Source organism: Anguilla anguilla, chromosome 3, assembly GCF_013347855.1.
Source record: "Anguilla anguilla isolate fAngAng1 chromosome 3, fAngAng1.pri, whole genome shotgun sequence".
Lineage (NCBI taxonomy): Eukaryota > Metazoa > Chordata > Actinopteri > Anguilliformes > Anguillidae > Anguilla > Anguilla anguilla.
Genome location: NC_049203.1, coordinates 51,172,057 through 51,200,048, shown reverse-complemented (window position 1 = coordinate 51,200,048; position 27,992 = coordinate 51,172,057). Strand labels below are relative to the sequence as shown.

Here is a 27,992-nt window from a genome sequence, read left to right as displayed (position 1 = left end):
ATAAATTATTGCTCATGATACTGTGAGTATATGTTAGTCCACCACATTATATTTTCAATACAAAATCCAGAGTGGCTTTTCAAAAAAATGTTATTTACATAGCATCCATTATACAGCTGGATATTCACTGAAGCACTTTAGATTTTACTCAAGGGTACAAGGGCAGGGTCCTAACGTGGAATCAAACCTGCAACCTTTAGATTATAAGCCCAGTTCCTTACCCGTTATATAACACTGCCACATTACAATGGTATCCTCTTAATGCAAACAGTAATAATGGCTTGAATAATCAATACTTTTATGTACTTTGTATCTATGTAGGTATGTATGTACGTAGATAATAGTTGGTAGTGAAAATCATTGCATCTGTCAGCTTATTTGCCTAATAGAGCAAAGTACACAAATTATCTCCAGAAAATTGTACGTTTGGATTTCAATTTAATGGAGCTTATTTGGCAAAGTTTCCAAAGATTTTACATTTTTTGAAACTTAAGGGCATTGGAAACCATGCACAGTAACTGCCTACTTTCAAGGGAAAAAAAGACCAAAAAAACAGCAGAATGAGGTTAATTGAACAGTTTATTTGTAGTCTGTTTTGTAGCTGAATCATTTAAAGAAAAAGACAAACAAAAACATTTCCACATCCCAATGTCTAAATGAAATCAATTAGTTGTTACTGGGAAATTAGATATTACATATGTTCACCCCTAAGTGAAAGCACTGACTTGCAGGGAGTATAATATAATAAATTCATTCTACATACAAGTGGCATTACAACAGAGCATCACAGCTAACACTTCCATACACCCTCACCACCAAAAACCACTACAGCCTTTCTTGGAGAGATAGAGAGAGAGAGAGGAAGAGATTCACCACAAGGCAAGTGAAGGTTTGGAGGGAATAGTAGTGTAGTTGCAGATCAGCTCTCAGTCTTGTGCTGACTACAGCTAAGTCAATGCATTTCAGGCCACAAAGCTCTAAGGCTGCATTTCATCACATTATATGATTCCTCAGTAGACATTTGACACCATGGGAGCTATAATTTGCTGTCTATTCAAATCCACATTTGAAAAAACTGTATTCATTTTGAATATGTACTATATTTCCTCATGACACATTATAAAAGACAAAACATGAAAATATTATATTATACAAATGACCATAGGAACCACCCTGATGTCACACTAGGACACTGCCATGCAGTCTTGTTTTTATACCTTGTTGATCTCAAATCCACATTTGTTATTTGCTCTCCCATTCTGTTCATCTATGTTTTCCATGCAATGTAGTCATTGTTTTATGTGTGGCAGTATTCTAGTGCAACTTAGTCCTAACAGTAGTTCATTAGTTTGTACAAACGCATCATTGATTCTCTTTGCAATTATGGTCACTACCAGCATTGTTACTCTAATAGAAAATGTAAAAATGAGCACTATGAAAAGTATACATTTTTCAGCATGGGTTACAATATTTAAGCTCCAAAACAAAGGCAAATAAATCATTTGTTTATACATAAAAATTGATGTTGCTCTGCATTTATGCGTGTGTATAGACACACATCCTTGTAAAGAACAATTTAAATCATAGTATTGCTTTTTTTGTGATACAGACCACTTACTAATTTCTTTATTACATTTCAAAGATACAAAAATAGCATGACTAATATTTTTTTTTAAGTACTGAAATAAACTGAAACTAAACTTTTGTTACTTTGAACATTTGCACACAAGGCCTTGCGTAGGGAGGGAAGAAATAAGTGAAATTGCATATGTTCAATAAAATATGTACAAAAAAAGGTTTCAAAAATACAAAACTGATTATTTCCTATTTACAGTTAAAAGGTTGACTTTCAAAACTAAAAAGAAATACTCCAGTGTGATTAGTTAAGGTAAATATTTGGTGGATAACTGAAAGGCAATAGGCACGTTGTCTGATTATTTCTGTAACAGTGCATAAATGTTGTACTGGAGATAAGTTTTGAAAATCAGCCTGATTTTTTTGCCTCAGCTGAAAACATTAGAGGTGATAGTGATGGGACTTTGGTAATGGAGATCACAAGCAAAGTATGGGTGGATGGAATTGGGGTGGTGGGGAGGGGGGGAGCAGGATCAGACACAAAGGGCCACTTTGAATTATTTCTTTGGTGACACGGCTAATTCAACACGGGGGAATCGGAAGCCTGCTTTAGCTCCACTATCGCTGCTGGAGGATGAGGAGATTCTAGACTTCTTGGATGGGAGAGAAACACCTCCACTTCCCTCTACTCTTGCTTCACCCTCTTCACCAAATGTCACTTCATAGGAGCCTTTGGACTTGGAGCCAAAACCACCAAAAGTGCCAAACTTCAACTTTCCCTTCTTTCCCTTGACATTAATTCCCCCTGTATCCAGGGAGACATCTCCACCCTCAGCTTGTAAGTGCCCACTAGGGGAGGAGGGGGAAGCTAGACCTCCCTCATCACTCAGTGAGGAGGAGCGATGTCTTGATTTCTTGAACAGATCTAGTGAGGCAGACTTGCTCTTAGGTGACACATGTAATCCTGCACCTCCTTCGATTTTTCCACCAAGCAGTTCTCCAGAGCTCACACTCAGTCCTTTGGAGCTTTTCACACCTGTTTCATGTGATAGTTCCACCTCTGGCCCATGAAAGCTCAGATCACTTGCACTGCTTCCCTTGCTTTTTGACTTGCCAAAGAATTTGGGCATCTTTACTTTAGATTTTACCCCCCCACTGGTCTTTATCTCAGGGCTGTGTATATCAAGATCCTGGGTGCTGATATGACCGCTAGGCGAAGAGCTTTGGATGTTGATGTTTGGATGTTTGGATTTTTGGATGTTGATACCAGCTGCACCTCCTGTTCCAATGTCTACCCCCATCTCAGGACCTTCCAATTGAGGCATGGAGATACCAAACTTGGGAACTTTGATCTTAGGAAAAGTGACCTTGCCCTCAGGGTATTCCATTCCACCTGACACTTCTGGGTCAACTCCTGTCTCCGCTTTGATGTCCAGCCCTCCACCTGTGATGTGTGGTCCTTTTAGGCTCAACTCTGGAGTATCTACTTTCAGGCTTGGCCCTTGTAAGTCTCCAGATATCTCACATCCAGAAGTGTCAAGGCCACCACTGATTTTTGGGCCTTTCATGTTGACATCAATGTCAGCACCCTCCAGTTTTGGGCTTCCAAAACTAAACTTCGGCATCTTGAATTTTGATTTCTTTCCTTTTAATTCTGGTGCTTCCAAATCTAGTTCTGGTGTCTTCATATCTATGCCAGGACCCTTTATTTCTCCTTGTGGCCTTTTGATTTGGCCTTCAATGGTTGGACCTGATAAGTCAATTTCTGGACCATCTACTTTTGGACTTTTAAACCCAAATTTCGGCATCTTTATTTGAGGCATTTTCATTCCACCCTCTGGTCCTTCCACTTCTAATTGTGGTCCTTCAGTGTCTACTTTTGGACCTTTAATGTCAACATCCACATCTCCCTTCACTTTTGGGCCTTTTACACTGAAGTCCAAATCAGGCAATGAAATCTTTGGACCAGATATAGATGTCATACTAAATTTTGGTCCCTCAACTTTGCCATCAGGTCCTTCGATTTCTAGCTCGGAACCTTTAATATCAACTTTTGGCACTTTGACATCAATATTAGCTGTAGGGATGTTCATGTCCACATCTGAGCCTTGAACATTAGGACCTTTAAACCCAATCTTTGGCATTTTCATTTTGGGCATTTTTATTCCACTACCATCTCCTTCAATTTCAACATTTGGACACTCAAAATTTGCATCTCCAGAAAGGTCCATGTCTCCTTTTATCTTTGATCCTTCAACATTGAGATTAACATCAGGAAGAGAGATCTTTGGTGCTTTTATATCAAGGGAGGGCATCTTAAAATTGGGACCCTTTATCTTTCCATCAGGCCCCTTGATGTCTACATCTGACCCCTCGATATGTACACATGGAACTTTCAAATCCCCTGTTATGTCAACTTCACCTTTGGTCTTGGGGGCCTTCAAGCTGATATCTGGTGGAGTAATCTTTGGAGCATTAATGTCAAGAGATGGTATCTTGAATGATGGACCTTTAGTCTTACCATCAGAACTACCAAAGTCTATGTGAGGTCCTTCTAGGTCAGCAGTGGGGCCCTTTATTTTGCCTGAAACATCCATGTCTCCCTTAACTTTGGGTCCTTTAAGGTTTAGGTCAATATCTGGTACAGTTATCTTGGGTGCCTTGATGTTAAGTGATGGCATCTTCAATCCTGGACCTTTAATGGTACCCTCTGGTCCTTCCAGGTCTACACTGGGACCCTCTGCATAAACTGTGGGACCCTTTATTCCCCCAGAAACATCCAAGTCACCTTTAATCTTGGGTCCCTTCAAATTGAAATCAGGTACAGATATTTTTGGCGCTTTAATGTCCAAGGAAGGCATCTTCAATCCTGACCCCTTAAGATTTCCTTCAGATCCTTGAATATTAAGACCTTCTATGTTAACCTTTGGTCCCTTCAAGTCAAAGGACAGATCTGTTTCTCCCTTGATCTTAGGTTCCTTCAAACTTAAATCAGGGGCAGAAAACTTTGGGGCCTTAATATCCACAGCAGGTATCTTAAATCCAGGATCCTGTAACTTTCCTCCAAGTCCTTCAAAGTCGGCATCAGGTCCATCAAGCTTGATCTTCCCCTTAACGTTTGGACCTTCAATGTCCATACCTGACATATCCAAGCTGGCATCGACATCAGGAGCATCTAGCTGTGGACCCTTTAAATCAAATTCAGGGGTCTTGAGTTTTGGCCCCGAAATATTTACCTTGGGAAATTTGATTTTGGGTTTTTTCATTTTCACATCAGGACCTTCCAAATTAACATCTGGAAGGTCAACATCTGAACCTTTTACATCTGCTTTAAGGCTTGCTGAAGGCAGGTCCATATCTGAGGTCTTTAAAGTGCCTGAGAGGGAGCTATCACTCTTAACCTTTGGAGATTTTATGTCAAACTCAACATCAGGAAAATGCAACTTCCCAAATAATGGTTTCTTTACCTTGGGACCTTTCAGATGGAGCTCCGGTGAGTCAACGTCCAAATCAATGTCAGGTGCACTAGCATCAATATTGACATCAGGCTTTTTTACCTTCCCTTTCATTTTTGGCATTTTAAACTTGCCCTTTTTTCCTTTTAGATTAATATCAATGTCAGGGCTTTCAAGATTAACATCAGCTTCAGGCAGTTTAGCATCTGCTTTAGGACTCTTGCCTAAGTGGAATTTGGGCATCTTGATTTTAGGCATTTTAATATTTGCATCAGGCCCTTCTATGTTGACATCAGGAGCTTGGAGATCAATGCCAGCACTGGGTGCTTTAACATCAAACTTACCCGAAGGAAGCTCCACTTCTGGTCCTTCTATTTTAGGAACCTTAATTCCAAATTTAGGCCCTTTGAATTTGGGGAAATGTACCTCTGGCTTTTCAATGCTGAAACTGGGACTGTCAATATCAATCGTTGGGTCTACCATCTTAGGCATTTTTAGTTTGGCATCACCTTTGATATCAAACTCTGTACCTTCAATGTTGACATCAGGTGCTTCCAGATCAACATCAGGTCCTTTTATGTCACCCTCTAGTTTTGGTCCTTTCAGGTTAAGATTAAATTCAGGCATTTTGATGTTAGGCCCTGATATCTTTGGCATTTTGAATTTGGGCCCCTTAACATTTGTTTCAGGTCCTTCAATGTTAAGATCACGGCTCTCCATGTGCAAGTCTGGAGGATTCATGTCTATGTTTGGCCCTTTAATATCACCTTCTATTTTTGGACCCCTGATATTAAATCCTGGCATTTTGACATTTGGACCAGAGACGGCTGGAATCCCAAACTTCGGGCCTTTGATTTTACCTTCAGGCCCCGCAATATCAACATCTGGCACTTGAATATCCCCTTCAATCTTTGGACCAGAGATGTCAATGTCTGGCAATTCAGTCTGAAAACCTTTCCCTCCAAACGTGGGCATTTTGATCTTTGGCATCTTAAATCCACCTTCAGGTGCTTCCAGATTAACATCAAGACCTTCAATGTCAGCTTTTGGGACTTTGATTTCACCTTCAATCTTTGGCACTGACACATCCACGTCTCCTTTCAATTTAGGTCCTTTAAGATGGAAATCCAAATCAGGCATTGAGATGTTGGGTCCAGACATGGCTGGAATTTTGAATTTTGGTCCTTTGATCTTGCCATGAGGTCCTTCAATGTCAAGTTCTGGTCCTTCAAAATCAAGCTTTGGGCCTTTGACATCAATTTCAGGTTTGGGAAGATTAACATCAACATCAGGACCCTCAATTTTGGGACCTTTCAATCCAAATGATGGCATTTTCATTTTGGGCATCTTGAATCCACCTCCAGTGCCTTCAAGGTCAATATCTGGACCTTCAATATCACCTTTTGGAACTTTGATTTCACCTTTAATCTTTGGCACTGATACATCGACATCTCCTTTCAGTTTAGGTCCTTTAAGATTGAAATCCACATCAGGCATTGAGATTTTGGGTCCAGATATGGCTGGCATTTTGAATTTTGGTCCTTTGATCTTGCCATCAGGTCCTTCAATGTCAAGTTCTGGTCCTTCAATATCAAGCTTTGGGCCTTTGACATCAATTTCAGGTTTGGGAAGATTAACGTCAACATCAGGACCCTCAATTTTGGGACCTTTCATTCCAAATGATGGCATGTGGATTTTGGGCATCTTGAATCCACCTCCAGTGCCTTCAAGGTCAATATCTGGACCTTCAATATGACCTTTTGGAACTTTGATTTCACCTTCAATCTTTGGCACTGACACATCCACATCTCCTTTCAGTTTAGGTCCTTTAAGATTGAAATCCACATCAGGCATTGAGATTTTGGGTCCAGATATGGCTGGCATTTTGAATTTTGGTCCTTTGATCTTGCCATCAGGTCCTTCAATGTCAAGTTCCGGTCCTTCAATATCAAGTTTTGGGCCTTTGACATCAATTTCAGCTTTTGGCAGATTAACGTCAACATCAGGACCCTCAATTTTGGGACCTTTCATTCCAAATGATGGCATTTTGATTTTGGGCATCTTGAATCCACCTGCAGTGCCTTCAAGGTCAATATCTGGACCTTCAATATGACCTTTTGGAACTTTGATTTCACCTTCAATCTTTGGCACTGACACATCCACATCTCCTTTCAGTTTAGGTCCTTTAAGATTGAAATCCACATCAGGCATTGAGATTTTGGGTCCAGATATGGCTGGCATTTTGAATTTTGGTCCTTTGATCTTGCCATCAGGTCCTTCAATGTCAAGTTCCGGTCCTTCAATATCAAGTTTTGGGCCTTTGACATCAATTTCAGCTTTGGGCAGATTAACGTCAACATCAGGACCCTCAATTTTGGGACCTTTCATTCCAAATGATGGCATTTTGATTTTGGGCATCTTGAATCCACCTCCAGTGCCTTCAAGGTCAATATCTGGACCTTCAATATGACCTTTTGGAACTTTGATTTCACCTTCAATCTTTGGCACTGACACATCCACATCTCCTTTCAGTTTAGGTCCTTTAAGATTGAAATCCACATCAGGCATTGAGATTTTGGGTCCTGATATGGCTGGCATTTTGAATTTTGGGCTCTTGATTTTGCCATGAGGTCCTTCAATATCAAGATCTGGTCCTTCAAAATCAAGCTTTGGGCCTTTGACATCAATTTCAGGTTTGGGAAGATTAACATCAACATCAGGACCCTCAATTTTGGGACCTTTCAATCCAAATGATGGCATTTTGATTTTGGGCATCTTGAATCCACCTCCAGTGCCTTCAAGGTCAATATCCGGACCTTCAATATCACCTTTTGGAACTTTGATTTCACCTTCAATCTTTGGCACTGAAACATCCACATCTCCTTTCAGTTTAGGTCCTTTAAGATTGAAATCCACATCAGGCATTGACATTTTAGGTCCAGATATGGATGGCATTTTGAATTTTGGGCTCTTGATTTTGCCATGAGGTCCTTCAATGTCAAGTTCTGGTCCTTCAAAATCAAGCTTTGGGCCTTTGACATCAATTTCAGGTTTGGGAAGATTAACATCAACATCAGGACCCTCAATTTTGGGACCTTTGAATCCAAATGATGGCATTTTGATTTTGGGCATCTTGAATCCACCTCCAGTGCCTTCAAGGTCAACATCTGGACCTTCAATATCACCTTTTGGAACTTTGATTTCACCTTCAATCCTTGGCACTGACAAATCCACATCTCCTTTCAGTTTAGGTCCTTTAAGATTGAAATCCACATCAGGCATTGAAATTTTAGGTCCAGATATGGTTGGCATTTTGAATTTTGGGCTCTTGATTTTGCCATGAGGTCCTTCAATGTCAAGTTCTGGTCCTTCAAAATCAAGCTTTGGGCCTTTGACATCAATTTCAGGTTTGGGAAGATTAACATCAATATCAGGACCCTCAATTTTGGGACCTTTCAATCCAAATGATGGCATTTTCATTTTGGGCATCTTGAATCCACCTCCAGTGCCTTCAAGGTCAATATCTGGACCTTCAATATGACCTTTTGGAACTTTGATTTCACCTTCAATTTTTGGCACTGACACATCCACATCTCCTTTCAGTTTAGGTCCTTTAAGATTGAAATCCACATCAGGCATTGAGATTTTGGGTCCAGATATGGCTGGCATTTTGAATTTTGGTCCTTTTATCTTGCCATCAGGTCCTTCAATGTCAAGTTCCGGTCCTTCAAAATCAAGTTTTGGGCCTTTGACATCAATTTCAGCTTTGGGCAGATTAACGTCAACATCAGGACCCTCAATTTTGGGACCTTTCATTCCAAATGATGGCATTTTGATTTTGGGCATCTTGAATCCACCTGCAGTGCCTTCAAGGTCAATATCTGGACCTTCAATATCACCTTTTGGAACTTTGATTTCACCTTCAATCTTAGGCACTGACACATCCACATCTCCTTTCAGTTTAGGTCCTTTAAGATTGAAATCCACATCAGGCATTGAAATTTTAGGTCCAGATATGGCTGGCATTTTGAATTTTGGGCTCTTGATTTTGCCATGAGGTCCTTCAATGTCAAGTTCCGGTCCTTCAAAATCAAGTTTTGGGCCTTTGACATCAATTTCAGCTTTGGGCAGATTAACATCAACATCAGGACCCTCAATTTTGGGACCTTTCATTCCAAATGATGGCATTTTGATTTTGGGCATCTTGAATCCACCTCCAGTGCCTTCAAGGTCAATATCTGGACCTTCAATATCACCTTTTGGAACTTTGATTTCACCTTCAATCTTTGGCACTGACACATCCACATCTCCTTTCAGTTTAGGTCCTTTAAGATTGAAATCCACATCAGGCATTGAGATTTTAGGTCCAGACATGGATGGCATTTTGAATTTTGGGCTCTTGATTTTGCCATGAGGTCCTTCAATGTCAAGTTCTGGTCCTTCAAAATCAAGCTTTGGGCCTTTGACATCAATTTCAGGTTTGGGAAGATTAACATCAACATCAGGACCCTCAATTTTGGGACCTTTCATTCCAAATGATGGCATTTTGATTTTGGGCATCTTGAATCCACCTCCAGTGCCTTCAAGGTCAATATCTGGACCTTCAATATCACCTTTTGGAACTTTGATTTCACCTTCAATCTTTGGCACTGACACATCCACATCTCCTTTCAGTTTAGGTCCTTTAAGATTGAAATCCACATCAGGCATTGAAATTTTAGGTCCAGATATGGTTGGCATTTTGAATTTTGGGCTCTTGATTTTGCCATGAGGTCCTTCAATGTCAAGTTCTGGTCCTTCAATATCAAGCTTTGGGCCTTTGACATCAATTTCAGGTTTGGGAAGATTAACGTCAACATCAGGACCCTCAATTTTGGGACCTTTCATTCCAAATGATGGCATGTGGATTTTGGGCATCTTGAATCCACCTCCAGTGCCTTCAAGGTCAATATCTGGACCTTCAATATGACCTTTTGGAACTTTGATTTCACCTTCAATCTTTGGCACTGACACATCCACATCTCCTTTCAGTTTAGGTCCTTTAAGATTGAAATCCACATCAGGCATTGAGATTTTGGGTCCAGATATGGCTGGCATTTTGAATTTTGGTCCTTTGATCTTGCCATCAGGTCCTTCAATGTCAAGTTCCGGTCCTTCAATATCAAGTTTTGGGCCTTTGACATCAATTTCAGCTTTTGGCAGATTAACGTCAACATCAGGACCCTCAATTTTGGGACCTTTCATTCCAAATGATGGCATTTTGATTTTGGGCATCTTGAATCCACCTGCAGTGCCTTCAAGGTCAATATCTGGACCTTCAATATGACCTTTTGGAACTTTGATTTCACCTTCAATCTTTGGCACTGACACATCCACATCTCCTTTCAGTTTAGGTCCTTTAAGATTGAAATCCACATCAGGCATTGAAATTTTAGGTCCAGACATGGATGGCATTTTGAATTTTGGGCTCTTGATTTTGCCATGAGGTCCTTCAATGTCAAGTTCTGGTCCTTCAAAATCAAGCTTCGGGCCTTTGACATCAATTTCAGGTTTGGGAAGATTAACATCAACATCAGGACCCTCAATTTTGGGACCTTTCATTCCAAATGATGGCATTTTGATTTTGGGCATCTTGAATCCACCTCCAGTGCCTTCAAGGTCAATATCTGGACCTTCAATATGACCTTTTGGAACTTTGATTTCACCTTCAATCTTTGGCACTGACACATCCACATCTCCTTTCAGTTTAGGTCCTTTAAGATTGAAATCCACATCAGGCATTGAAATTTTAGGTCCAGACATGGATGGCATTTTGAATTTTGGGCTCTTGATTTTGCCATGAGGTCCTTCAATGTCAAGTTCTGGTCCTTCAAAATCAAGCTTCGGGCCTTTGACATCAATTTCAGGTTTGGGAAGATTAACATCAACATCAGGACCCTCAATTTTGGGACCTTTCATTCCAAATGATGGCATTTTGATTTTGGGCATCTTGAATCCACCTCCAGTGCCATCAAGGTCAATATCTGGACCTTCAATATCACCTTTTGGAACTTTGATTTCACCTTCAATCTTTGGCACTGACACATCCACATCTCCTTTCAGTTTAGGTCCTTTAAGATTGAAATCCACATCAGGCATTGAAATTTTAGGTCCAGATATGGTTGGCATTTTGAATTTTGGGCTCTTGATTTTGCCATGAGGTCCTTCAATGTCAAGTTCTGGTCCTTCAAAATCAAGCTTTGGGCCTTTGACATCAATTTCAGGTTTGGGAAGATTAACATCAACATCAGGACCCTCAATTTTGGGACCTTTCATTCCAAATGATGGCATTTTCATTTTGGGCATCTTGAATCCACCTCCAGTGCCTTCAAGGTCAATATCTGGACCTTCAATATCACCTTTTGGAACTTTGATTTCACCTTCAATCTTTGGCACTGACACATCCACATCTCCTTTCAGTTTAGGTCCTTTAAGATTGAAATCCACATCAGGCATTGAAATTTTAGGTCCAGATATGGTTGGCATTTTGAATTTTGGGCTCTTGATTTTGCCATGAGGTCCTTCAATGTCAAGGTCTGGTCCTTCAAAATCAAGCTTTGGGCCTTTGACATCAATTTCAGGTTTGGGAAGATTAACATCAACATCAGGACCCTCAATTTTGGGACCTTTTAATCCAAATGATGGCATTTTCATTTTGGGCATCTTGAATCCACCTCCAGTGCCTTCAAGGTCAATATCTGGACCTTCAATATGACCTTTTGGAACTTTGATTTCACCTTCAATCTTTGGCACTGACACATCCACATCTCCTTTCAGTTTAGGTCCTTTAAGATTGAAATCCACATCAGGCATTGAGATTTTGGGTCCAGATATGGTTGGCATTTTGAATTTTGGTCCTTTGATCTTGCCATCAGGTCCTTCAATGTCAAATTCCGGTCCTTCAATATCAAGTTGTGGGCCTTTGACATCAATTTCAGCTTTGGGCAGATTAACGTCAACATCAGGACCCTCAATTTTGGGACCTTTCATTCCAAATGATGGCATTTTGATTTTGGGCATCTTGAATCCACCTGCAGTGCCTTCAAGGTCAAAATCTGGACCTTCAATATCACCTTTTGGAACTTTGATTTCACCTTCAATCTTTGGCACAGACAAATCCACATCTCCTTTCAGTTTAGGTCCTTTAAGATTAAAATCCACATCAGGCATTGAGATTTTGGGTCCAGATATGGCTGGCATTTTGAATTTTGGTCCTTTGATCTTGCCATCAGGTCCTTCAATGTCAAGTTCCGGTCCTTCAATATCAAGTTTTGGGCCTTTGACATCAATTTCAGCTTTGGGCAGATTAACGTCAACATCAGGACCCTCAAATTTGGGACCTTTCATTCCAAATGATGGCATTTTGATTTTGGGCATCTTGAATCCACCTGCAGTGCCTTCAAGGTCAAAATCTGGACCTTCAATATCACCTTTTGGAACTTTGATTTCACCTTCAATCTTTGGCACAGACAAATCCACATCTCCTTTCAGTTTAGGTCCTTTAAGGTTAAAATCCACATCAGGCATTGAGATTTTGGGTCCAGATATGGCTGGCATTTTGAATTTTGGTCCTTTGATCTTGCCATCAGGTCCTTCAATGTCAAGTTCCGGTCCTTCAATATCAAGTTTTGGGCCTTTGACATCAATTTCAGCTTTGGGCAGATTAACGTCAACATCAGGACCCTCAATTTTGGGACCTTTCATTCCAAATGATGGCATTTTGATTTTGGGCATCTGGAATCCACCTGCAGTGCCTTCAAGGTCAATATCTGGACCTTCAATATGACCTTTTGGAACTTTGATTTCACCTTCGATCTTTGGCACTGACACATCCACATCTCCTTTCAGTTTAGGTCCTTTAAGATTGAAATCCACATCAGGCATTGAGATTTTGGGTCCAGATATGTTTGGCATTTTGAATTTTGGGCTCTTGATTTTGCCATGAGGTCCTTCAATGTCAAGTTCTGGTCCTTCAAAATCAAGTTTTGGGCCTTTGACATCAATTTCAGCTTTGGGCAGACTGACATCAACATCAGGACCTTCAATTTTGGGACCTTTCAGTCCAAACGATGGCATTTTCATTTTAGGCATCTTGAATCCACCTTCAGGACCTTCAATGTTTACATCTGATCCTTCAATATTACCTTTGGGTGTTTTGATATCAATTTCAGCTTTTGGAAGGTTCACATCAATGTCCGGACCCTCAACCTTATGACCTTTAAATCCAAATTTGGGCATCCTGAATTTTGGCATTTTAAATCCTCCTTCAGGACTCTTCACATCTACATCAGACCCATGAATGTCAACTTTTGGTCCTTTGAAATCACCTTCAAACTTTGGTCCTGACACATCCACATCACCCTTGATTTTTGGCCCTTTCAGGTTGAGATCAACATCAGGCATGGTGATCTTTGGACTTGATAAAGATGGCAACCTGAACTTTGTTCCTTTCACTTTACCTTCAGGTACTTCAATATCAATATCAGGACTATGAATATCAACCTTTGGCCCTTTCACATTAATGTCAGCTTTAGGGAGATTAAGGTCAATATCGGGGCCCTCCACTTTATGACCTTTAAATCCAAATTTAGGCATTCTGAACTTAGGCATCTTGAATCCACCTTCTGGAACATCAACATTACCATCTGCACCACTAATTTCAACCTTTGGAGCTTTGATTTCACCTTCAATCTTTGGCACGGACACATCCACGTCTCCTTTCAGTTTAGGTCCTTTAAGATTGAAATCCACATCAGGCATTGAGATTTTTGGTCCAGACATGGCTGGCATTTTGAATTTTGGTCCTTTGATTTTTCCATGAGGTCCTTCAATGTCAAGTTCTGGTCCTTCAAAATCAAGCTTTGGGCCTTTGACATCAATTTCAGGTTTGGGAAGATTAACATCAACATCAGGACCCTCAATTGTGGGACCTTTCAAGCCAAATGATGGCATTTTGATTTTAGGCATCTTGAATCCACCTCCAGTGCCTTCAAGGTCAACATCTGGACCTTCAATATCACCTTTTGGAACTTTGATTTCACCTTCAATCTTTGGCACTGACACATCCACATCTCCTTTCAGTTTAGGTCCTTTAAGATTGAAATCCACATCAGGCATTGAAATTTTTGGTCCAGAAATGGCTGGCATTTTGAATTTTGGGCTCTTGATTTTACCATCTGGTCCTTCAATGTCAAGTTCTGGTCCTTCAAAATCAAGCTTTGGGCCTTTGACATCAATTTCAGGTTTGGGAAGATTAACATCAACATCAGGACCCGCAATTTTGGGACCTTTCATTCCAAATGATGGCATTTTGATTTTGGGCATCTGGAATCCACCTGCAGTGCCTTCAAGGTCAATATCTGGACCTTCAATATGACCTTTTGGAACTTTGATTTCACCTTCAATCTTTGGCACTGACACATCCACATCTCCTTTCAGTTTAGGTCCTTTAAGATTGAAATCCACATCAGGCATTGAGATTTTGGGTCCAGATATGGAAGGCATTTTGAATTTTGGTCCTTTGATCTTGCCATCAGGTCCTTCAATGTCAAGTTCCGGTCCTTCAATATCAAGTTTTGGGCCTTTGACATCAATTTCAGCTTTGGGCAGATTAATGTCAACATCAGGACCCTCAATTTTGGGACCTTTCATTCCAAATGATGGCATGTGGATTTTGGGCATCTTGAATCCACCTCCAGTGCCTTCAAGGTCAATATCTGGACCTTCAATATGACCTTTTGGAACTTTGATTTCACCTTCAACCTTTGGCACTGACACATCCACATCTCCTTTCAGTTTAGGTCCTTTAAGATTGAAATCCACATCAGGCATTGAAATTTTAGGTCCAGATATGGCTGGCATTTTGAATTTTGGGCTCTTGATTTTGCCATGAGGTCCTTCAATGTCAAGATCTGGTCCTTCAAAATCAAGCTTTGGACCTTTCACATCAATTTCAGGTTTGGGAAGATTAACATCAACATCAGGACCCTCAATTTTGGGACCTTTCAATCCAAATGATGGCATTTTGATTTTTGGCATCTTGAATCCACCTCCAGTGCCTTCAAGGTCAATATCCGGACCTTCAATATCACCTTTTGGAACTTTGATTTCACCTTCAATCTTTGGCACTGAAACATCCACATCTCCTTTCAGTTTAGGTCCTTTAAGATTGAAATCCACATCAGGCATTGAAATTTTAGGTCCAGATATGGATGGCATTTTGAATTTTGGGCTCTTGATTTTGCCATGAGGTCCTTCAATGTCAAGTTCTGGTCCTTCAAAATCAAGCTTTGGGCCTTTGACATCAATTTCAGGTTTGGGAAGATTAACGTCAACATCAGGACCCTCAATTTTGGGACCTTTCATTCCAAATGATGGCATGTGGATTTTGGGCATCTTGAATCCACCTCCAGTGCCTTCAAGGTCAATATCTGGACCTTCAATATGACCTTTTGGAACTTTGATTTCACCTTCAACCTTTGGCACTGACACATCCACATCTCCTTTCAGTTTAGGTCCTTTAAGATTGAAATCCACATCAGGCATTGAAATTTTAGGTCCAGATATGGCTGGCATTTTGAATTTTGGGCTCTTGATTTTGCCATGAGGTCCTTCAATGTCAAGATCTGGTCCTTCAAAATCAAGCTTTGGACCTTTCACATCAATTTCAGGTTTGGGAAGATTAACATCAACATCAGGACCCTCAATTTTGGGACCTTTCAATCCAAATGATGGCATTTTGATTTTTGGCATCTTGAATCCACCTCCAGTGCCTTCAAGGTCAATATCCGGACCTTCAATATCACCTTTTGGAACTTTGATTTCACCTTCAATCTTTGGCACTGAAACATCCACATCTCCTTTCAGTTTAGGTCCTTTAAGATTGAAATCCACATCAGGCATTGAAATTTTAGGTCCAGATATGGATGGCATTTTGAATTTTGGGCTCTTGATTTTGCCATGAGGTCCTTCAATGTCAAGTTCTGGTCCTTCAAAATCAAGCTTTGGGCCTTTGACATCAATTTCAGCTTTGGGAAGATTAACGTCAACATCAGGACCCTCAATTTTGGGACCTTTCATTCCAAATGATGGCATTTTGATTTTGGGCATCTTGAATCCACCTGCAGTGCCTTCAAGGTCAATATCTGGACCTTCAATATCACCTTTTGGAACTTTGATTTCACCTTCAATCTTTGGCACTGACACATCCACATCTCCTTTCAGGTTCGGTCCTTTAAGATTGAAATCCACATCAGGCATTGAAATTTTAGGTCCAGATATGGCTGGCATTTTGAATTTTGGGCTCTTGATTTTGCCATGAGGTCCTTTAATGTCAAGTTCTGGTCCTTCAAAATCAAGCTTTGGGCCTTTGACATCAATTTCAGGTTTGGGAAGATTAACATCAACATCAGGACCCTCAATTTTGGGACCTTTCAATCCAAATGATGGCATTTTGATTTTGGGCATCTTGAATCCACCTCCAGTGCCTTCAAGGTCAATATCTGGACCTTCAATATCACCTTTTGGAACTTTGATTTCACCTTCAATCTTTGGCACTGACACATCCACATCTCCTTTCAGTTTAGGTCCTTTAAGATTGAAATCCACATCAGGCATTGAGATTTTGGGTCCAGATATGGCTGGCATTTTGAATTTTGGTCCTTTGATCTTGCCATCAGGTCCTTCAATGTCAAGTTCCGGTCCTTCAATATTAAGTTTAGGGCCTTTGACATCAATTTCAGCTTTGGGCAGATTAATGTCAACATCAGGACCCTCAATTTTGGGACCTTTCATTCCAAATGATGGCATGTGGATTTTGGGCATCTTGAATCCACCTGCAGTGCCTTCAAGGTCAATATCTGGACCTTCAATATGACCTTTTGGAACTTTGATTTCACCTTCAATCTTTGGCACTGACACATCCACATCTCCTTTCAGTTTAGGTCCTTTAAGATTGAAATCCACATCAGGCATTGAGATTTTGGGTCCAGATATGGCTGGCATTTTGAATTTTGGTCCTTTGATCTTGCCATCAGGCCCTTCAATGTCAAGTTCCGGTCCTTCAATATCAAGTTTTGGGCCTTTGACATCAATTTCAGCTTTGGGCAGATTTACGTCAACATCAGGACCCTCAATCTTGGGACCTTTCATTCCAAATGATGGCATTTTGATTTTGGGCATCTTGAATCCACCTCCAGTGCCTTCAAGGTCAATATCTGGACCTTCAATATGACCTTTTGGAACTTTGATTTCACCTTCAATCTTTGGCACAGACACATCCACATCTCCTTTCAGTTTAGGTCCTTTAAGATTGAAATCCACATCAGGCATTGAGATTTTGGGTCCAGATATGGCTGGCATTTTGAATTTTGGTCCTTTGATCTTGCCATCAGGTCCTTCAATGTCAAGTTCCGGTCCTTCAATATCAAGTTTTGGGCCTTTGACATCAATTTCAGCTTTGGGCAGATTAACGTCAATATCAGGACCCTCAATTTTGGGGCCTTTCATTCCAAATGATGGCATTTTGATTTTGGGCATCTTGAATCCACCTCCAGTGCCTTCAAGGTCAATATCTGGACCTTCAATATGACCTTTTGGAACTTTGATTTCACCTTCAATCTTTGGCACTGACACATCCACATCTCCTTTCAGTTTAGGTCCTTTAAGATTGAAATCCACATCAGGCATTGAGATTTTGGGTCCAGATATGGCTGGCATTTTGAATTTTGGTCCTTTGATCTTGCCATCAGGTCCTTCAATGTCAAGTTCCGGTCCTTCAATATCAAGTTTTGGGCCTTTGACATCAATTTCAGCTTTGGGCAGATTAATGTCAACATCAGGACCCTCAATTTTGGGACCTTTCATTCCAAATGATGGCATGTGGATTTTGGGCATCTTGAATCCACCTGCAGTGCCTTCAAGGTCAATATCTGGACCTTCAATATGACCTTTTGGAACTTTGATTTCACCTTCAATCTTTGGCACAGACACATCCACATCTCCTTTCAGTTTAGGTCCTTTAAGATTGAAGTCCACATCAGGCATTGAGATTTTGGGTCCAGATATGGCAGGCATTTTGAATTTTGGTCCTTTGATCTTGCCATCAGGTCCTTCAATGTCAAGTTCCGGTACTTCAATATCAAGTTTTGGGCCTTTGACATCAATTTCAGGTTTGGGAAGATTAACGTCAACATCAGGACCCTCAATTTTTGGACCTTTCATTCCAAATGATGGCATTTTGATTTTGGGCATCTTGAATCCACCTGCAGTGCCTTCAAGGTCAATATCTGGACCTTCAATATGACCTTTTGGAACTTTGATTTCACCTTCAATCTTTGGCACTGACACATCCACATCTCCTTTTAGTTTAGGTCCTTTAAGATTGAAATCCACATCAGGCATTGAGATTTTGGGTCCAGATATGGCTGGCATTTTGAATTTTGGTCCTTTGATCTTGCCATCAGGTCCTTCAATGTCAAGTTCCGGTCCTTCAATATCAAGTTTTGGGCCTTTGACATCAATTTCAGCTTTGGGCAGATTAACGTCAACATCAGGACCCTCAATTTTGGGACCTTTCATTCCAAATGATGGCATTTTGATTTTGGGCATCTTGAATCCACCTCCAGTGCCTTCAAGGTCAATATCTGGACCTTCAATATGACCTTTTGGAACTTTGATTTCACCTTCAATCTTTGGCACTGACACATCCACATCTCCTTTCAGTTTAGGTCCTTTAAGATTGAAATCCACATCAGGCATTGAAATTTTAGGTCCAGACATGGCTGGCATTTTGAATTTTGGTCCTTTGATCTTGCCATCAGGTCCTTCAATGTCAAGTTCCGGTCCTTCAATATCAAGTTTAGGGCCTTTGAGATCAATTTCAGCTTTGGGAAGATTAACGTCAACATCAGGACCCTCAATTTTGGGACCTTTCATTCCAAATGATGGCATTTTGATTTTGGGCATCTTGAATCCACCTGCAGTGCCTTCAAGGTCAATATCTGGACCTTCAATATCACCTTTTGGAACTTTGATTTCACCTTCAATCTTCGGCACTGACACATCAACGTCTCCTTTCAGTTTAGGTCCTTTAAGGTTGAAATCCACATCAGGCCTTGAGATTTTGGGTCCAGACATGGATGGCATTTTGAATTTTGGTCCCTTGATCTTGCCATCAGGTCCTTCAATGTCAAGTTCCGGTCCTTCAATATCAAGTTTAGGGCCTTTGACATCAATTTCAGCTTTGGGCAGATTAACGTCAACATCAGGACCCTCAATTTTGGGACCTTTCATTCCAAATGATGGCATTTTGATTTTGGGCATCTTGAATCCACCTGCAGTGCCTTCAAGGTCAATATCTGGACCTTCAATATCACCTTTTGGAACTTTGATTTCACCTTCAATCTTCGGCACTGACACATCAACGTCTCCTTTCAGTTTAGGTCCTTTAAGGTTGAAATCCACATCAGGCCTTGAGATTTTGGGTCCAGACATGGATGGCATTTTGAATTTTGGTCCCTTGATCTTGCCATCAGGTCCTTCAATGTCAAGTTCCGGTCCTTCAATATCAAGTTTAGGGCCTTTGACATCAATTTCAGCTTTGGGCAGATTAACGTCAACATCAGGACCCTCAATTTTGGGACCTTTCATTCCAAATGATGGCATTTTGATTTTGGGCATCTTGAATCCACCTGCAGTGCCTTCTAGGTCAATATCTGGACCTTCAATATGACCTTTTGGAACTTTGATTTCACCTTCAATCTTCGGCACTGACACATCAACGTCTCCTTTCAGTTTAGGTCCTTTAAGGTTGAAATCCACATCAGGCCTTGAGATTTTGGGTCCAGACATGGATGGCATTTTTAATTTTGGTCCCTTGATCTTGCCATCAGGTCCTTCAATGTCAAGTTCCGGTCCTTCAATATCAAGTTTTGGGCCTTTGACATCAATTTCAGCTTTGGGCAGATTAACGTCAACATCAGGACCCTCAATTTTGGGACCTTTCATTCCAAATGATGGCATTTTGATTTTGGGCATCTTGAATCCACCTGCAGTGCCTTCAAGGTCAATATCTGGACCTTCAATATCACCTTTTGGAACTTTGATTTCACCTTCAATCTTCGGCACTGACACATCAACGTCTCCTTTCAGTTTAGGTCCTTTAAGGTTGAAATCCACATCAGGCCTTGAGATTTTGGGTCCAGACATGGATGGCATTTTGAATTTTGGTCCCTTGATCTTGCCATCAGGTCCTTCAATGTCAAGTTCCGGTCCTTCAATATCAAGTTTAGGGCCTTTGACATCAATTTCAGCTTTGGGCAGATTAACGTCAACATCAGGACCCTCAATTTTGGGACCTTTCATTCCAAATGATGGCATTTTGATTTTGGGCATCTTGAATCCACCTGCAGTGCCTTCAAGTTCAATATCTGGACCTTCAATATCACCTTTTGGAACTTTGATTTCACCTTCAATCTTCGGCACTGACACATCAACGTCTCCTTTCAGTTTAGGTCCTTTAAGGTTGAAATCCACATCAGGCCTTGAGATTTTGGGTCCAGACATGGATGGCATTTTGAATTTTGGTCCCTTGATCTTGCCATCAGGTCCTTCAATGTCAAGTTCCGGTCCTTCAATATCAAGTTTAGGGCCTTTGACATCAATTTCAGCTTTGGGCAGATCAACATCAATATCAGGACCCTCAATTTTGGGACCTTTCAGTCCAATTTTGGGCATTTTGAATCCACCACCAGTGCCTTCAATGTCAATAACTGGACCTTCAATATCACCTTTTGGAACTTTGATTTTACCTTCAATCTTTGGCACTGACACATCGACATCTCCTTTCAGTTTAGGTCCTTTAAGATTGAAATCCATATCAGGCACTGATATTTTGGGTCCAGACATGTCTGGAATTTTGAATTTTGGTCCCTTGATCTTGCCATCAGGTCCTTCAATGTCAAGATCTGGTCTTTCAACAGCAAACTTTGAGCCTTTGACATCAATTTCAGCTTTGGGCAGATTAACATCAACATCAGGACCCTCAATTTTGTGACCTTTCAATCCAAACGATGGAATTTTGATTTTGGGCATCTTGAATCCACCGCTAATACCTTCACTGTTGACATCTGGACCCTCAATATCAACTTTTGGACCTTTGATTTCACCTTCAATTTTTGGTACTGACACATCCACATCTCCTTTCAGTTTTGGTCCTTTAAGATTGAAATCCATGTCGGGCACTGAGATTTTAGGTCCAGATATTTGTGGCTTTTTGAATTTCTGTCCCTTGATTTTGCTATCAGGTCCTTCAATGTCAAGTTCTGGTCCTTTAACATCAATCTTTGGGCCTTTGACATCAATTTCAGCTTTGGGCAGATCAACATCAATATCAGGACCCTCAATTTTGGGACCTTTCAATCCAAATGATGGAATTTTGATTTTGGGCATCTTGAATCCACCACTAGTATTTTCAATGTTGAAATCTGGACCCTCAATATCAACTTTTGGAGCTTTGATTTCACCTTCAATCTTCGGCACTGACACATCAATGTCTCCTTTCAGTTTAGGTCCTTTAAGGTTGAAATCCACATCGGGCCTTGAGATTTTGGGTCCAGACATGGGTGGCATTTTGAATTTTGGTCCCTTGATCTTGCCATCAGGTCCTTCAACGTCAAGTTCCGGTCCTTCAACATCAACCTTTGGGCCTTTGACATCAATTTCAGCCTTGGGCAGATCAACATCAATATCAGGACCCTCAATTTTTGGACCTTTCAATCCAAATGATGGAATTTTGATTTTGGGCATCTTGAATCCACCTGCAGTGCCTTCAAGGTCAATATCTGGACCTTCAGTATCACCTTTTGGAACTTTGATTTCACCTTTAATCTTTGGTACTGACACATCCACATCTTTCACTCTTGGCCCTTTGATATTCATGTCTACTTCACAGCCATCTGTTCCTTGTCCTTTTACTCCAAATGAAGGTATTTTAATTGTGGTGAGCTTGAGATCAGGGTTTTCTATGCTTATGTCTTTGGCTTCTCTGTCCCGTGGTTTGATGTCTGCCGTTCCGGCTTTAAAATCTCCTTCAATCTTTAAGTCCTTTTTTCCAGTATCAGATTTTGTCACAGCTATTTTCGGTCCTTTAATACTGGGCCCTTTAACTTTGATGCCAGGGATCTTTACTTGTCCTTCTGGTGCTTTGATGTTAATATCTGGTCCTGCAATTGTAATATCTTCGATTACATTTTCTGTTTTAGATGTTGATGAGATGTGTCCTTTTAGTTTAGGTACCTTGATGTCAGCCTTTGGATCTGTGATGTCTGGAATGCTAATGTCTACCTTCGGGATGCTGATGTCTCCCATGTCTGGGCCCCTCATTTTAATGTCAGTGCTTTCTCCTTTAAGGCTAATAGAAGGCATTTTGATTCCACCTTTCATTCCTTTGAGTTCACTTTCAAAACCACTAACATTCAGATCTGCCCCTGGAGAAGCAACTGCTGCTGATGGTTTTTTGATATTGATGTTAACATTAGGACCTTCAATGTTTTGTCCTCTGGAGGCAGAACTGGATAATGAGATATCTTTTGTTTCAATTTTCAGTCCTTTTATAGATGCATTAGTATCTCCCTTTATTTTTGGTGCCTCGATGTTAAATTTTGTTGTGGAAATGTCACTCTTAAATTTTCCTGCACCTTCGGAAAAACCTGCAGCATTGATGTCCACATTGGGAGCTGTCATTTCTGTCGATATAGTGGTAGATGAAAGTCCTCCTTTGAAGCTGGGTCCTTTTAATTTAATGTCCATGTCTGATATCTTGCGTGTTTGAACAGGTCCCTCAGGTCCAGAGATACTGAAACTCCCAGATGATGCTCCTTTCATGTCATGCTCCACAGAAACCTTTGATGCTCTTACATCACCAGTATGGTCTTTGAAGTCCACACCAGAACCTTTGCCACTTATAACCCCTGAACTGCTGCTGATGCTCATGCCAGATACTCTAGTGTTGACTTTACTAATGTCAATAGATGGTAGGTCTTTGGATCGTCCAGATAAAGAAACACTTACTGACCCCTTTTTTAATTCAGGGGAAGTAATTTCCATGTCACCAGCTGTGGTCCTACTTCCACTGAGTCGGACAGTCTCTGTGACTGTCACATTGGTACCTGGGACCCGAATACTGCTCTCATCTTGGTGGGTCCCTCCAGAGACACTGAACTCCCCCTGTAACTTGCCACTTGACATGCCAACGCCAGGAACTTTGAATCTGAGCTCTTTGCCATCTCCCTCTACCTCTCTGCCAACAGTGGTGGTCTTCATACTCCAGTGCTTCTCAGAGGAACCAGAGACTTGAGGACCTACAAATGTGTTGTCCTCTGATGCAAAGGCACCCTCCCCAGTTCCACTTGTGCCTCCAAAGATAATATGTGGCCCCCTGATCTGAGTAGAACCAGCATCTGTTTCCCCCGAAAGCTCATGGCGTGGGACCTTAATCTTGAACTCTGGGCTGGAGAGGTCAATTTGCTGGCTGGAGTCCCCTGGCACATCCACAGTATAGGTGGTTATACGACGGGTGATGGTGGTGATGGTGCTTCCATCAGTGCTAGTGCTGCTGTGACGTTCTGTGCGCACATCCACTCCCTCTGCGAGGTCCTCAGACTTCAGCCTGGGCTTGATCTTCTTGGTGTAGATTCTCCTGTAGTCTTCATCATCTCCACTCTGAAAGATAGATGGTGAATTGAAAAGTGATTAAAACAAATTGTGACAGTCCAAAACTTTCCAGTCCTACAACAGTCCAAACTAGCCTAAAGAAAGGATCAAGACAAATTCACCTTAAAGAATAATTGCACACTCACTGTTTCAGCTGGCTCCACCTACTACAGAATTCTGAAAAATACATCCTGGGGTGGGTGGAGTAGGTGTGTCAATCTCATAAAATATTCCATATGTAAATTATTTGTAGAATGTAGACTCATGAAACTAGAATCAAACTGTCAAACAAAGCTTTGCAGATCAAATATGAACCAAAATTTGGCAATTATATTGCCTATTTTTCACCTCAAATGTTTTCAGAAACATATTTTAGTGGACTGTTTAGGTGAAATATGAGATAGTTCAGGAACAGGTCGCCAGGTTTCTTCGGTTTGAAAACCGTTGGACCGAAACCAATCTAGCCAATCAGGTACTGGTAGTGTTCCATCGTATTAAAAAGTAAATGGACATCTACATGATGTAGTAGCATCTCCAAATGGGTACTCAGATATCATGATTGGGGTGGGGTCAGAGCAGAATGCAGAAAGCAGTTTTCAAACATTGAAGGGCAGCACCAAGATGTTTTCTTCCAGTTTTTTATTTTATTTTTTTTAAGTAATATTATTTCAGAAGTCGGGTGGCATGGTGGTGCAGTGGGTAACACTCGCCTCACAGCAAGAAGGTTTTGGGTTCAAATCTTGGCTTGGGGCCTTTCTGTGTGGAGTTCGTATGTTTTCCCTGTGTCCCTGGGTACTCTGGTTTCCTCCCACAGTCCAAAGACATAGGTAGGCTAATTGGAGACTCTAAATTGCCCATAGGTGTGAGTGTGTGAGTGAATGGTGTGTGGGCCTGTCCAGGGTGTATTCCTGTCTCTCGCCCAATGCATGCTGGGATAGGCTCCAGAATCCCCCGCGACCCTGCTCAGGATAAGTGGGTATAGATAATGGATGGATGGATGGATATTTCAGAAGTGTTGAAATAACGGCATGGATTAAAATGTTTCATTATAAAGTAGGCATACAAACATGTTTACAGCTAAAAAATGTGATCTAGGGTATAATTACCCATTAAGGCGAAATGGTTATTGATGTGACATAACTGGGGCTCACATTCATACTGATGGAACAGCTTAGATCTTCTGGGGCTAGAGGGAGACCCACAAACTGTGATGGGTCTAGAATTCCTGACAGAGGGAAGGGGAGTAGACTCGATGAAAGCTGAAGAGAGAGCTGGAATGCGTTGTAGAGGATTAGAGTAGTAAACTGGTACATAAATGTCATGTATATATCCTATGTATTTACTTGTGTATTCATTTTATCTGATTGACCTTAGCCTTAAGGCTATGTATACTTCTGTGGAGTACACATAAAAATGGGTCTGCGTAAGGGTTGTGCGGAACGTGCGGCATGTGCGAAGGTTGCAGACCACGTCCGCGTTGATGTTGCGTACCTCATCAAGAATTTAAAAGTGCTTAGTTAGCAACCAATGCCCGCATACGCTGCACAGAAGATGATTGGTTGACTGCTGATATGAGGTCAGTCTGGCAGACTGCTCTGGCTAACAGGTTATAACAGTTGATTCACAAAACCGATATCCAATGTTAAATATGCGGCTAAAAGCGCTTTTATCAGGTGAATGTCTTCGTTGCAACAAGTTACATGTAGCTGAATATTTTTGTGGTCACTGGTGCAGTATTTAGTAAGTTTGCAAATATGAATGAAGGTAGTTGTGCATGATATTGTATTATCTCTCTGGTTAGCTCTGTCTTGCATTAATCTCGCTACCTGAATATGTAATACAACCAACTTTACTTTGCTTTTAAAGCACAAGCTAATCGCTTTCTTCAGAACTTTAACAGTCAGTAATCAACTCTAATTACACGGCCTGCGCAACCATTCCGCACAAGTATAAATAATCTGCCCGTTTGCGTGTGCCGCATACAACGCAAATTACGAAAACTATGCCTACTACCCAGAAGTATAAAACAGTCTTCAGATTGACCCGACCCCCTGGTCAGATGGCCAGGGAAGTCATGACCTATCCCCTATTATTAAGCAAAGAGTTTTGTTTGAATCTGGGTGGTTGCCAACGTGGCCTCAGAAGTAGTAGCAGTTAAGCGTCTGAAAAATATTTTAGGTTATACAGTTAGCTACCATCAGACCACTAATCCCAGCTGTCAAAATGAGCTAACTATGGGCTGGCAGAAAGTACAATATCTAATAATTCATGTTACGGGTAAACCCACCAGAGATCAAAATAATTGACTAAATCCTCTGCAAAAGTAGAAAATAATCCGACAGTAATATTCTCACTGATATCTTGTTTTTCCGCATTCAACCGAAGATACGTTACACTAAGATGCTCCACTTGCCCCCAACATAACCCACCCACTTTTCAATTCCTAATCAAGTCATCTTGGAAGATTGTCCAGTGCAAAAGTGTAATCTTAGTTACGTTATAGTTTTTGGTGGACTAGATGATGTTATGTTATGGCTGCGCCTATGTTATTAGCTTTACTTTAGCATATCATGATTAATACAACCATCAAAAAAGTACTTTACAAACATCATGGCTGTGTATTACAATGTTTGCTAGAATGAGAATACATTATTTATAATGAATATTTGAAAGCATGGAAAGAATAATGCAAATAAAGACATTTTTCCCACATGAACCATTAGCTGACAGATTTTTTATTGATAAAAATGAAATAGACAGTGCTGGTAGCTAGCTAAAAAGTCAGACGATCCACTTGTGCCTGACATACACTGAGGGTCAACTAGTGCTGTGGGATTTGTTGTATATTTATATACTGAGCTGAATGAAATTTTTGGATATCCAATGCAGGCAAATGTTAAGATAAATTTAGACTTTGAAAAAAATAAAAAACAGCAGCTGCTAAACAAAGTTACACACAGGGCCATAGGGTGAAGGTGGCCGGTATCCCCACTAATGGGTAAGGTTACAATTATTATTATTATTATTATTATTATTGTTAATAATAATAATAATAATAATAATAATAATACAGTAATTATGAGTGCTTATATTAAGGGCAATGTCAACTGGGGAAAGCCTAGTTAGTGTGTTTAACAGTCTAAGTCTAGAACAGCTTTTGCACATGCAAAAGAAAAATTTACAGCCTTTGTAAATATTTTAGAACTTACGTGTGAAAGTATTAAACTGCTGTTTTGTTGTTTTAAATACTGAATTTTCAGCAAATTAACTTAAATATTCAGGTTTTAGCTTTAAAAGAAAGGTTGGTTATTTAGGGTGCAAGTAGTTGTGTTTTTATTCTTTCAAACATCAGCCTGTAGCAGTAGAGACAGACAAACTGAAAATAAAAGACCAAAATTATTTTGTTTGTCTCACCAGTATAATTTCAGGACTGGAGCTCCCAAATCGGCTCCTACTTTCCCAAGTAAGGGTTCCTACAGGGGAGCGGCAAGGTGATTTGTCCCCTCGGTTCTGTAGTTTCAGTCCAACCTTGTGGCGATTGAGTGTCTTAAGAAGATCTGCTGTTTCATCTGAGCTCATATTTTCAAAGTAGATTGTGGCGCCCACAATCTGGTCACCTGGAAAGGGGCAAGTGATACCATAAGGCAGGGGTCACAAAAAATGATTATGTACAGTAATACTGGTTTAAAAAAAACTGGTTTTCAAAGGATCTCCATAGTAACACATCCAGCTACTGCAGTTGAGCATGTATCAGAGATGTACCTTACAGCCCAGATACATCACTGCCATTAAATATGAACAGATTACTGGGCTCAAGCTGCATACTGTACCTTCATGCACTCTCCCAGTGCGTGCAGCAGTGGACTCAGTTTTCACCTCCGTGACAAAGATTTCACCCTCGCCAGACTGTTCAATGGTGAGGCCATGTTTGTCTGCGCCCATCCATTGTGGGAAGAGGACCTCTCTCGTTTCCTCTTCCTCAGCCATCCTAAAATTCATGCAAAGAGATAGTAAGCAGACAAACTGTTTAACTCTGACAATAAAATTACATTTACACACATATTAAAACATTTCAAGGTCAAAATCATTAAAATCAAATTTAAAAAGGAAATCAAGAATGCATCCAACATTACCTCAAACTTTCGTTTTCTTGTCTCTTGTCTCAATGAGGTATGTATCAGCCTCGGATCACGTACTTGCACTAAGGAGAGA

General features: G+C 40.7%; 1 protein-coding gene across 5 annotated transcripts in view; it reads right to left on the bottom strand.

The window, feature by feature from the left end:
- Window positions 1-561: 561 nt before the first annotated feature.
- The window catches only part of ahnak (AHNAK nucleoprotein), a 56,678-nt gene continuing 29,247 nt past the window's right edge, over window positions 562-27,992 (bottom strand). For 4 of the 5 annotated variants that reach the window (XM_035408482.1, XM_035408483.1, XM_035408480.1 and 1 more), the window contains 4 exons: window positions 27,914-27,981; window positions 27,611-27,768; window positions 27,195-27,397; window positions 562-23,789 (listed from right to left, as the gene is read on the bottom strand). In XM_035408482.1, the coding sequence (XP_035264373.1) occupies window positions 2,133-23,789; window positions 27,195-27,397; window positions 27,611-27,767 (22,017 nt within the window). In that variant the 5' untranslated portion in view covers window position 27,768; window positions 27,914-27,981 and the 3' untranslated portion in view covers window positions 562-2,132. The remainder of the gene's footprint in view (window positions 23,790-27,194; window positions 27,398-27,610; window positions 27,769-27,913; window positions 27,982-27,992) is intronic. The other variant, XM_035408485.1, reaches the window with a different exon arrangement.